The 12,185-nt window shown below is 36.7% G+C and overlaps 1 protein-coding gene across 4 annotated transcripts in view; it reads right to left on the bottom strand.

The window, feature by feature from the left end:
- Positions 1 to 12,185, bottom strand: part of KCNAB1 (potassium voltage-gated channel subfamily A regulatory beta subunit 1) — a 498,217-nt gene that overhangs the window by 51,245 nt on the left and 434,787 nt on the right. For all 4 annotated transcript variants that reach the window (XM_045386728.3, XM_005546175.5, XM_005546177.5 and 1 more), the window contains one exon: positions 11,000 to 11,086. In XM_045386728.3, the coding sequence (XP_045242663.1) occupies positions 11,000 to 11,086 (87 nt within the window). The remainder of the gene's footprint in view (positions 1 to 10,999; positions 11,087 to 12,185) is intronic.

Raw genomic sequence — 12,185 nt, 5'->3', positions numbered from 1 at the left:
AGAGGAGCTGATGGAATCAGGAAAGCACCATCTCACAGCCCTCCTTGTAAAAGCAGATGCAGGCAGGGATCCTTGGTGGATGCCAAAATGAGGTTGTGGGGGACAGCCTATTCACATAGTCTCAAATAATCACATTCTAGGTTGTTTGTTAATTATAAAGTTAAAGAGGTACTGTCACAGTGGAGAAACCTGGCAGACATCACTTTAATTGAGTGATCGACCTGAACAGGACCAGCAATGGGATGCAATAACCCTCCTGAGCCCTCGGAAAACAGTGTGGAGAATACTATGGAATAGTACACAGACATAAAAAAAAAAAAAGAAATCATGTCCTTTGCAGCAACATGGGCGGAGCTGGAGGCCATTATCCTAAGTGAAATAACTCAGAATCAGAAAATCAAATACCTCATGTTCTCACTTGTAAGGGGGAGCTAAACAAGGGGTACACAAGGACATGAAGATGGAAATACTAGACACGGGGGACTCTAAAAGAGGGGAGGGTGCAGGGAGATGAGTGTTAAGAAACTACCTATTGGGTACAATGTTCACTATTTGGGTGATCAGTTCACTAGAAGCCCAAAGCTCAGCATTATGTAATATACCCATGGAATAAACCTGCACATGTACCCCCTGAATCTAAAATAGAATAAATAAAAAAATTAACAGTCATGACAATACTGCAGGATTCACGCCCCCTCCAAAAAAGCAAAACAAATAAATCCTATAAAGGACATTTTAGAAAATTTGAATATGACTTGTATATTCTTGAATGTGATGATTGTGTTATGGTCATATAAGAATGCCTTATTCTCAGGAGATACTGGAGAAAATATTTATGGATGAAATGTCACAATAGCAGAGAACAAGAGAGGAAAAAATAAAGGCAAAATGTGGCACAATTTGGTAAATGTATTGGGTATTTATTCTTTCACCATTTCTATAAGTTTTTAATTTCTCAAAATAAACAGCTAGGAGAAGAAAGAGCTATGGAACAAGCTCTCGCACACTTCATTTGAAAGTACAAATGGAGAACTGGCATCTCACTCTAAAATTTCATTTCAATTGTGTCTTGGTGTCTGGCTGAAACTTCGATTATTATATTTTCCGGGGCTTATATATTCCTAAAAGTGTAAACATATGTAACAACAACAACCTCAAAATATTTGTGCAGGACAATTACAATTTGTAACATGTTTCCACTTATCTCATTTTGTCTTCACGACAATCTTGGAAATAGCTAGAATATTTTTATTCTCCCAGTGTACAATGAAAAACCGAGAAGTTGAAAGTCTGAGCAACTCAGTCAAGTTTATATGCCTAAGACTAGCACCCTCATCTTTTGATTGCAGACCTCATATTTTTTCAGGACACATATTAAATATTCAGGAGGGGGGTTAACAAAACCACTTACTCTCTTATTATTAATACTTCCTTTTGTACAGAGAATAAGAGAGAGACTTGAGGGTGTTTGTTTATCCCCGGCTGTCTGAGAATTTTCGATTAGCCTGACACAGGTGGCTCTGCTCACTGCATTCGATCAGCATGCCAGTAAACCCTCCGAGTGTGTTACTGCTAAGTAATGTTAGTCTCCAAGTCCTCTGCATGTCCTTGCTGATCTGCTGCAGTAGATCGAGGAACTTACAGAAATGAATTCTCCTGAGATCCAGTCAACATCCCCTCAGAATATGGAGTTAAATTTTGTCACAACTCCAAATATCTTTCAGAGAAATGACAACTCACAGAAGGAAGTGCACATGAGTCATAAACCCACAGCCCCAGAATACTAAGCAGCTGTTTTTCACCTGACAGCTGGGGTGAGCAGAAGCAGTATCTGTTCTCCCTCTCCCTCTCTCTCTCTTTTTTTCTTAACTAAAAACAACTTAAGGGAAAAAGAAGAAGGAGGAGAGAAAAGTACCCTTTTGGAGCTTGGTGAAGTCCACAAACTTGTTGTGAGAAGGTACAATAGTCCCCCAAACATTTGACCCACCTCGTTTCTCCTTTTTCAACTTACTAATGATACAGATTGAATCTCTTCTGCCTTCAATGTTGAGTAAAGATGACATGAAAGAAAAAAACGGTGGTGGTGGGGGGACAGAAAATAGAGGAAGTAGTTAAATTGCATAGCATGTAAGCATACCCTTCTTTAGAATCTTCCCTTCAAACCAGGACTTTATGGAATAAGGTTGGGAATCATTGATTTCCAAAGAAAGCAAAAAATAAAACACCAGATGAGTACAATTGTTTTTCTGGAGTATAGTTTTCTTTAAAGCCAGCTCTTTGTGTATTTTCTGCAGCCTTGGCCATTGTAACTTCTCAGTAGTTCTAGTAAAGATAATTTTTCTAAAGCTCTTGTTCTTTCTATGGAACTCAGTTGGAAAAGATCATTTGTTAACCAGGGCTCTGTTCCTGATAGATGCATATCAGAATGATCCACAGTCAGAACTTTGTGGGCCTCTGTTAGTGCTGGAAATTTTTCAACAGGCCTGGAGGATTCGCCGGCCTGAGGCAACATGTCAATGACTGAGAGTGGTGAACTCTGTAATGTGCCTTTATTGTATTACTTAAGATTATTCAGTTCTGCTCAAGAAAGTAAGTGAAACAAAGAAAGAGGATAAATGAAACTGGGTGGAGATGCAAGTAGCTTGTGAGACATAGGCAGAATTTATAGGATGAGCACGGTAAAACTAAGTGGATTAGTAACCCCTGAGTCATAGTAGCCATCAACAAAGTAGAGAATGTGCATGCAGAACACAGATAGGAGGGAGGAATGGAAAGAAGTGATATTGACAACATATCCATATGCATATGACACCAAACAGTTGAAATATATTAAATATAAATACATAAAATATGAGAACTTAAGTGAAGTCTTCAGTCAGTCACCTCTAGGATAACCTGGTAGTAGACTTGGAGACTACAATTGCATCAAGGTAATTTCCTGCATAAAAAATTTATAGCAGTACTATGCAAACCGTAACAATAACAAAAATGGTAGCCCTAAATTTCGCATAGTTACTAGACAACATGCTAAGCATTTTGTAGATATTATCTCAAATAATCCTCGCAATAACCCTATAGAGCAGATATTATTACCTACATTCTACAGATAAGAAAACTGAGGACAAGAGAAGTTCAATAACTTGCCTAAGATCAACTGGCTCATAACAAAAAGAGGATTTGAACTGAGATCTGACTCTTAAAGCCATACCCTCTCTATTTTGGAGGCGGCCGAGTTATTTTCAAGCCCCCACCCCACTGCCCAACATTTCCTCCTGTTAGACCTTATTTGGTCATCCTAACTAAAATCTATCCCTATAACCTCCTAGCCCCCTCCCAGGATTAATTTGTTTCTACATTCTATTAACACCATCTAATGTAACTTTCTCACTAACTTCTTGTCTGTCTCCCCAACAAGAAATGTGATTTTTCTAAGGATAGGATTTTCATTTGATTATTAACTTCTGCTTCTCAAAGTGTCCAGAACAGTACTTGAATAGTAAATATTCAGTGACTATCAACTGAATGAATGAGTTCATCCTATTATTGATTTTTTTTTTTCTAGAGACATCTTTGAAAATAAAGTCACAGGCACAAGATCACCTTTCAGGCTGAATAGATTAACCCTGGAAAATTTATGATTAGGGGCATAAAGAGTTTCAGAGCAAAATTTTAGGAGAAAAAAATGGGCTATAAGAAAATTACGCTGCCAACTCCACAGCTTGAATCTTACAGGACTTCACCAGATCCTCTGCAGTCCTGCAGCTTGGCTATCTCCATTAGATTTTCATCATATTATAATCTCAGGGCCTTGGACTTCTCCCATGATTATCTCTGAGAAGAGATCCAGAGAAAGGAGAGTTTTACATGCCTTACCTAGGGCATTCTAGAAATGGGGCTTATGTTTGTGTGCCCAGCTGTGGGTGAGGTGCTGTAACCACATTATTAACTCATTCAGATGGTGCTTTATGTTTCCTCTGTTTTCAGTGAGGAAAGTGAGCCTCTGTGGGGATAGTAGCTTGTCCCGAGTGTACAGTCTGATAGGTAGTAAAGCCAGAATTTGAAGTTGTGTCTGTCTAATGTCCTAGTCCACTCTGCAGAAATATTGTTCCAATGAGGAGGTCCACCATGAACAGAAACATGGAATTTTCTAAACAGATGAACTGGAGACGAAAAGAACTGAAGTGAACCCATTGTTATATTTCTTATGATGGATGAAATAAATTTGTCTTTTTATGACACAATTTTTTTTGGTCTGTAAAGGATAAAACATCAGCTAAATAGGCCTGAAGTATCAGGAAAATTTTTGATGAATTTGCAGTTAAAATGGAAATAAAACTGCATTTTAAAATTGAAACACTTTTTTTTTTTTTTTTTTTTTTTTGTCACAAGCTTGGCTGGGTTTGGCTCATCTTCTTGGACATGAAAATCATTTTCTCCAAATTAATTTCTTGAAAACTCAACTGTCCCAGCCTTTCAAGCCAGGGGGTTAAATTGATGCGATGTACACCAGTGGCCTTGGGAACATCCTGGCCAAGGTAATAAATGAAATGCATTAAATAATCTTAATTGATATAGTAATACACAGGGGGCAACTGTATTGCCAAAGAATTGTCCCTTTATTCATTTCTGCTCATTTAGATATCAATCACACTTCTAAAGAGAGATGCAGCACATCTGGATGCTACTGCGATTGCAGATGAGAAACAGCATGTAGGTGTCCTGGGGCTGTTTGGCAACAACCTGTCAACATCTCCTTGAAATATGTTGAACCAGGTACTAGAATGTTTATAGAGGTTAGGAAACCAAGATAGGTTTTCAAGTAGAGGAAAATGAAGTTAGAGCTATTTAACTTTGGAGCTTTATTCATTCAATCACTCAAACACTTGTTCAGTCCTTCATCCATCCAACCAATAAATATTTATTGAGCACCTACTATGTGCCTGAGGCTCTGTTAGACTGGGAATATAGTTTATGAGCCTGTGTGGTCAAGTACAGTAGCTAACTAGCCACATGTGGGCTATTGAACACTTGAAATGTGGCTGATCCTAATTAAAATTGTCTACTGAGCAGTTGAAATGTGTTGCTTCAAATTAGGGTGTACACAACTGATTATACAAAGACTTAGTAGGGAAAAAAAAGAATGTAATATACGCCATTAGGAACTTTTGGATACTCATGGATCGTGTTGAAGTGATAAGTTTTGATATATCACATTAAATAAAATATAATAAATAACCTCACCTGTTTCTTTTTACTTTTTTTTTTTTACTTTAAGTTCAGAAATGCCATGTACAGGACGTGCAGGTTTGTTACATGGGTATACATGTGCCACGGTGGTTTGCTGCACCCATCAACCCGTCATCTAGGCTTTATGCTCCACATGCATTAGGTATTTGTCCTAACGCTCTCTCTCCCCTTGCCCCCGACCCCCCGACAGGCCCCGGTATGTGTTGTTCCCCTTCCTTTTTACTTTTTTAATGTAGCTAATAGAAAATTTAAATTATATATATATGGCTTGCATTATATTTCTATTGGACAGTGCTGTAATATTTGCAGAAGATTTCTTCCTTCTATATCATGTTTTTGCGGATAGCTTGAAGGTAACTTTCAGGGAAGATAATAAAAGATAGAGGTGGAAGGGCTGATCTATTGTGGGGTAAATGATGTTTCTAGGTTTTAGGTGGTTAATTTTTGTTTTGAAAACTTTTTACTTTGGAAGTTACATACCTAGGTCCAGTATTTTGGAACTGTCAAAATGTAGAAAATTTGGGATACTGTAATGTTTTTTGCTTTCTGGCATTTTCTGAGTTGCCATTGGATATCCTGAATCCCTGAATATCCATAGATGGCTACTTTCACATGACAACACTAAAAAAGATGGCTTAGAAAGAAATACTTAGGGAATGGGTTATTTGACAAGATGATACTATGGGAATAAGTGAAGCTAACTTTGGTCTTGCTTCTCTTATTTGAAATTAAGACATATGGGCTGCTTTATGTCTGCACTGATCTGCTAGCAGGAAAAAATAAATAACTGGAACTGTGATCAGTATGGAAGTAATATTTAATGACTCAGGAATTCTGTAAGAATAATCAGTTTTGGCAAAAAGCTCTATGTGAAAAGTAAAGACTCAATTCCAAGTGTTTTTTAAAATCAAATACTAACTAAAATTTAATTTAATTTAAAAATCAGATTCTTAGATCAACAAGTTAGTGTGTCCCCTCTTTTTGCTTTTGTCTACAAGGGGTACAGGCTTACACTCTCCTTTCATGACCACAGTTAGGCTCAATCTCTTCTTCCTGGAGCAGTGAGAATAGTATAGGTAGAGATATTAGCCTGGTGTTTGGGAATGACAGAAAATCAATCAAACAAACAAACAAACAAACAAAAAACTCCTCATACATGTCCTTGGACACGCAAATGCTCTTTGTCTATCCATGTCCAGACTGACTCTATTGCCTGAACTTTTTCTTGTCTAATGAGCTCGAGAGAAGATTTTGAAATACATATTAGGGATTTGTGGAAGTGAGAGAATTAAGGATATGAGCTTCATAGAGCATAAAAAACTGTCAGTGACTCTACTGGGAGGAACACAGACCCATAAGAAGGAAGAAATGGGATGTGGGGCTGATTTTTTTCTAGGACTGGAAAACATACCATCGTTGCCAGATATTGTAGCAGAGACAGATGGCATGACAGATGCTGTGAAAGAAAAATGACTTACTACTAGGTGAACCAGAAAAAATAAACAAGAGGGACAGAGGAAAAAGTACACAAGCTCCCCTCTGTTGTCAGGAACATCTTCCCATAGCCTGAAAATGTCTAACTGTATTCCATGGGGTTGCAGATTGCGAATGAAGTGTCTCACCCCTTTCTCCACTGATTGCACCTTTGGAATTTACAGCCATTCTTTTGAGAGGACTCACTTTTTGTCTATTGATCTTCTAAGAAATAAGGGAAGGAAACAACTAATTGGATATATGATGCCAATATATTATAAAGATGCTGCAGTTAATCTTTTTCTGGCTCAAATGGTTGCTATACGATATGTAGAAACTGGCTGAAACTCATCTTGGTTTATTTTTAAAATGTTCCCGATTAACATCATTTCATGGTAGAAATCACATGAATGCAATTGGCATTTTAATAATGTTTAAATGGAAGTTGTTTAAAACGTGTCTTAGCGATGCTCATTGTGGGCACACACATGACCCTTGACATTTGCATAGTTTATGACTGGAGACTCTCAGTGTCTCCAAGTTCTTGAACACTACTCTACTCGGTAATCAGTGACAAATAAGAGCAAGCACTGAGTTGGGTTGAACTCATTTGAAAGTGCTATGTCCCCTGTGTTTAAAAGAGGTGCCTCAGCAAAATTATGTCAGCATGTGTTGTGACTCCATGGAGTTGACAAATAATGGTTGAAATCAATAAAAATGATTTACAAACGCTAAGGGTCTATAGTATTAATACATGTAGATTTAATATATAAATACGCCACAATATATACTTGGCAACCACTGTTTCGTCACTTAAACAGAAATGGATGCAAGTGAGCCTAAAGTAGCCAATGTGAGTTGCTGAAACGAGAAAAAAGTAATATCATTTGATATTAAGGATTTTTCTGCCTCTACCAAAAAATAAAAAGGTTGAACAACTATCTAGTGATGATTTTTTTCACCACATTTGAAAAATAAATTGAATAATTAATTAAAGCCAACAGAATATCATTGACTAACAGAGTTACTGCAGTGTTTTCAAGGGTAATTTGATTATAAATAACATTTGACTTCTGTCATGTTTTTAGAAACACTAATAGCCTTCCTAAGGTATACCCCCATTGTACATGTACAGCTTTATTCCCATACATACACAGTGTGATTTACAAAATTGTTGCAAAGGTGACTCTCAACAACATGGAATCCAGAACTAACACAGGCACCTTATTTTTCCCCCATTTTTAGGGTGCCAAACGTACCCAAGTCCACCTGACAGTCCTGTCTCTTTATTTCCTATTGCTTCTTTATTTCCCAGATCAGTACTTTCCCCTGGCACAGTAAAGTAGAAAAGACTATATGTATAGATGTGTTCCCAGAGACTTACATCAAACTCTGATTGTTCCAGTAGACCCACCTTGGAACAAATGCGTGTACTAAGTTTGAGGATAAACATTTTCTGAAAGCTAGGAAACACTCACATGGATGCTATTTCAATCTGGAACAAGTCCTGCATGAGGAGCTGCCTGTGGAACGTCCCTGCTAGGTCCTCCCAGAAGAAGAAGCCTCAAAACTTGATTGGCCTGCTTGGGTGAGTCTCCTCTTGCTGGTGAGGGGAAGCAGGCTACATTCCAGCATGAGGTGATTGATTGCTGCTGTGCTACAAAATGCCATGTGCCTTGACCTTATCAACAAGTGGCAAATCTCCATTGTTTGACACTCTTCATTATGCTTCTGAACTTGGAAAATGACTCATGATAAAATAGCTTCCCATTCCGCTTTGTGGAATTGTATATAAGAAACTACTTGGGGAAAATGTAAATTTTCTCTGATTCCCACAAAGGCTAAACAATGTTGTGAACTCCACCAGACAGCAGCAAAAGTATTTTTTAAAACACTTTGAAGATTTCTTTTAATAAATTTCAACATATTATAAATATTGATACAAGAGACATCATTATCTTGTTGGTGTCACATAGTTTGACTCCTAATTGAGGATTTCCTCCTTCTTCTATAAATGTAATGTAAATTATGTTTTCTGTTTGAGAGACTCCTACAATATATTCCAAAAATAAAAGGCAGAGGTAAGATGGGGGAAAAAAATCCTTAAAAATTTTAGATGTTCTGCTATCCTGTACATGGTATAGTTGCAAAGAACACTGTCTAAAAGAGGAAATAGTCACTAGGCACCTAAAATGTGAAGCAATTCCAGTCTTTCATAGACCTCACTAAATGGCATTTTACTTGACACTTTTGCAGACTAAATAACTTTAGTGCTCTGTTTTCATGTGTCATTAAGAATTGTATGACTGGAACATTTCTACACTGCTGGTGGGAATGTAAACTAGTACAGCCACTATGGAAAACAGTGTGGATATTCCTTAAAGAACTAAAAGTAGAACTACCATTTGATGCAGCAACCCCACTACTGGGTATCTACCCAGAGGAAAAGAAGTCATTATTTGAAAAAGATACTTGCACATGCGTGTTTACAGCAGCACAATTCACAATTGCAAAAATCGTGGAACCAACTCAAATGCTCATCAATCAATGAGTGAATAAAGAAACTGTGAGATATATATATATATATATCATATATATATATGATGGAATACTACTCAGCCATAAAAAGGAATGAATTAATAGCATTTGCAGTGACCTGGATGATACTGGAGACTATTATTCTAAGTGAAGTAACCCAGGAATGGAAAACCAAATATTATATGTTCTCACTGATATGTGAGAACTAAGCTATGAGTACACAAAGGCATCAACATGCTACAATGGACTTTGGGGACTTGGGGGGAAGAGTGGGAGAGGGGCGAGGGATAAAAGACTACAAATATGGAGCAGTGTATTCTGCTCGAGTGATAAGTGCACCAAAATCCTACAAATCACCACTAAAGCACTTACTCACGTAACCAACTACGACCTGTACCCCAATAACTTATGGAAAAATAAGATAAAAAATAAAAAAGAGTTGTATGACATCATATTATCCTTGCAATAAATACTTCTTATGCTTATGATTTGCTTTATCAAACACCTAATCTTTGCTTTGACAAAAAATATGCAGATTTATGTCCATTTCCATGGAAAATTTCCAACACTGATACTGTTTATAATAAACTCCTAATTTTACCCAGATTCAAGAAAGAAGAAAACTGTAGGAGAAAGTTAGATATAAGAATATATATATTTTACATTTCTCTGTAGTTGAGAATGAGATAAATGGCAAGGAAAATAATTTCCATAACTTTTTTATGGTCAGAAATACAACCTAGAAAAATTTATAATATGTCAATCATTTATACTTTTCCATTACTATAACCCTTCTATAACCCTATAACAAGAATCACTCTTTACAGAATCTGGTTTATTACAAGATCCTGCCTTTTGAATCATCAAGGACAAAGTTACCTTCAGTGTAATCTCATGTGAATCAAACTATTCTAATTATTTTAAAAGTGGCAATCCATATCATATTGTTCAAATAACCAGAATATTCATTTTTGCTCTTTTTCTCAAATATCTTCATTCTCAGTCACCTCAGGTAAGTGATAATCCATGTGATTTTGAACTTCAGTTAACTGGAACATTCTTTTCAATTCATCCTCATCCTCTCAAACTATCTTCTGCCTCAAACATCCTAGCAAGTTCCGTAAATAAATGTAAATTGAAGAAAATCTGGTTTTAGAAACATTCTGAAAGCTTCCAGAGGAAGAAGCTTAAACTGTGGTCCTCAAACAGTTATAACAGAAAGGCGATAAAATGTTGCAGCTCCTTGAGAATCAACAATCAAACTGCAATGGAATCTTACTTTGAAGCAGTCGCTGCTGTGGAATCCCTGCTGGTGGCACCACTGAGCACTGCTACCACAGACTGGAAACTAATCAGACTTAGAGCCATTAGAAAATAGGAAGACCCTCAAAGGATTTACTGTGAAATGATGATGGCTGTGTTATAAAGCCCCTTTGCAATTAACTTTATTGTTTTAGCTGATGAAATCATGAAAGTGAAATGAACCTGGAAAAGGTGAGCACTGTAACCAGCGGGAGCCACAAACCCAATGCCTTCAACTGCTTTCAAATAAGAAGATGCAGCAGACAGAGCATTGGTTTTGGGGGTAAATGCTGAGGCCAAAAGGCATCAGTCAGAAATATTTTTTTTTTCCACATTCAGTTCAATCAGTCTGAATACAATTCATTTCCTACTGTGAGCAGAGTAAGTCCTCAAACTGAATCAAGAATTCTAGAGTATTTTATTAAAGTTCTTAACTTACCTTCCATGGGAGTGTTACTGTCTGGTCGATTAGCAAAGACCACATCCACATACTCCAGCTGCAGCCTCTGAAGGGAGCCCTTCAATCCTGGGAGCAGAAGCAGGAAACAAACCCCAAAATCTAAATATGAGCAGTATTCAAAGAGTTGAAGTTTGGTTTCTTTCAAGAATTTACTTTAAAAAAATAGAATTGGAATAGTTTCAAAAATGCTTTGAATACAATGATTGCTAATTGACCCTAGAACGTTTTAAAATTACATCAAAGGCTGACTTCCCCCAACAAGAAAAGTCTTAGAACTTTTTCAGGAATATTATCACTCTCACAGGAAAATACATACTTAGGAACGACCTTCACAGTAACTTGTATGAGGCAATACCCAGAAGCAAAGTTTAGAATAAAAAGCAGCTTCTTTCCAACAGTTAGTGTTTTTCTTCTTGAACAATGCAAATTAATGTTTATGTTTTGGATCACTTAATAGGCTTATAGTGAGCCAGAGATACATTTATTACACATAAAACTCATTAGAATGGTTTAAATCAGAAATAAATGACTGCCCCAACCCCATCTTAATGTAAATGTTGGTTTTAATAGTAATATAAAGGGGTTAGCAAATGAAGCCTTTGCTCAACATTTTACTAATTGGAACAAAGTTTAAGGAACATAAAATATAGCTGAGCTCTAACATTTCTATTATTCCCCATTTTGGGGGAAGAAACAAAAACATTAGAAGCTATAAAGACTGAAGAGGTAATATAAAGGAGAGAATAAGAACTTGAAAAGGGAGTCAGGAACCAACAGCCTATGTTTCAGCTCTAACCATTTGGTCACATTTCTATGAATACTCAGAAAAAAATTAATTTTAGTAAAATTAATACTTCCCTGAAATAGAACATATTGTATATAATATTATGCAACCAAAAGGATGACAGTGTTTGAGAATCATGTTATCCCATTTCCATGGGGCACAGCATTTAGCATTCTCTTATCAGCCTCTTTAATTCCTCAGGGAGACCAGAGGCTTTACTCTCTTTATTATAGACATAAAATTAATTGCATGTTAAATGAGGCTCTTATAAATTTAAATTTGGTTCATTTAAATTTGATTTTTTCATACTGGTTTATCAGCCAGCCACAATTAGTTTTCTGACGGGAAGATGGAGTGCTTGAATATTGTTCCGGAAATATT

This window comes from Macaca fascicularis, chromosome 2, assembly GCF_037993035.2.
Source record: "Macaca fascicularis isolate 582-1 chromosome 2, T2T-MFA8v1.1".
NCBI classification, from domain to species: Eukaryota; Metazoa; Chordata; class Mammalia; order Primates; family Cercopithecidae; genus Macaca; species Macaca fascicularis.
This window is presented reverse-complemented; position numbering and strand designations above follow the sequence as displayed.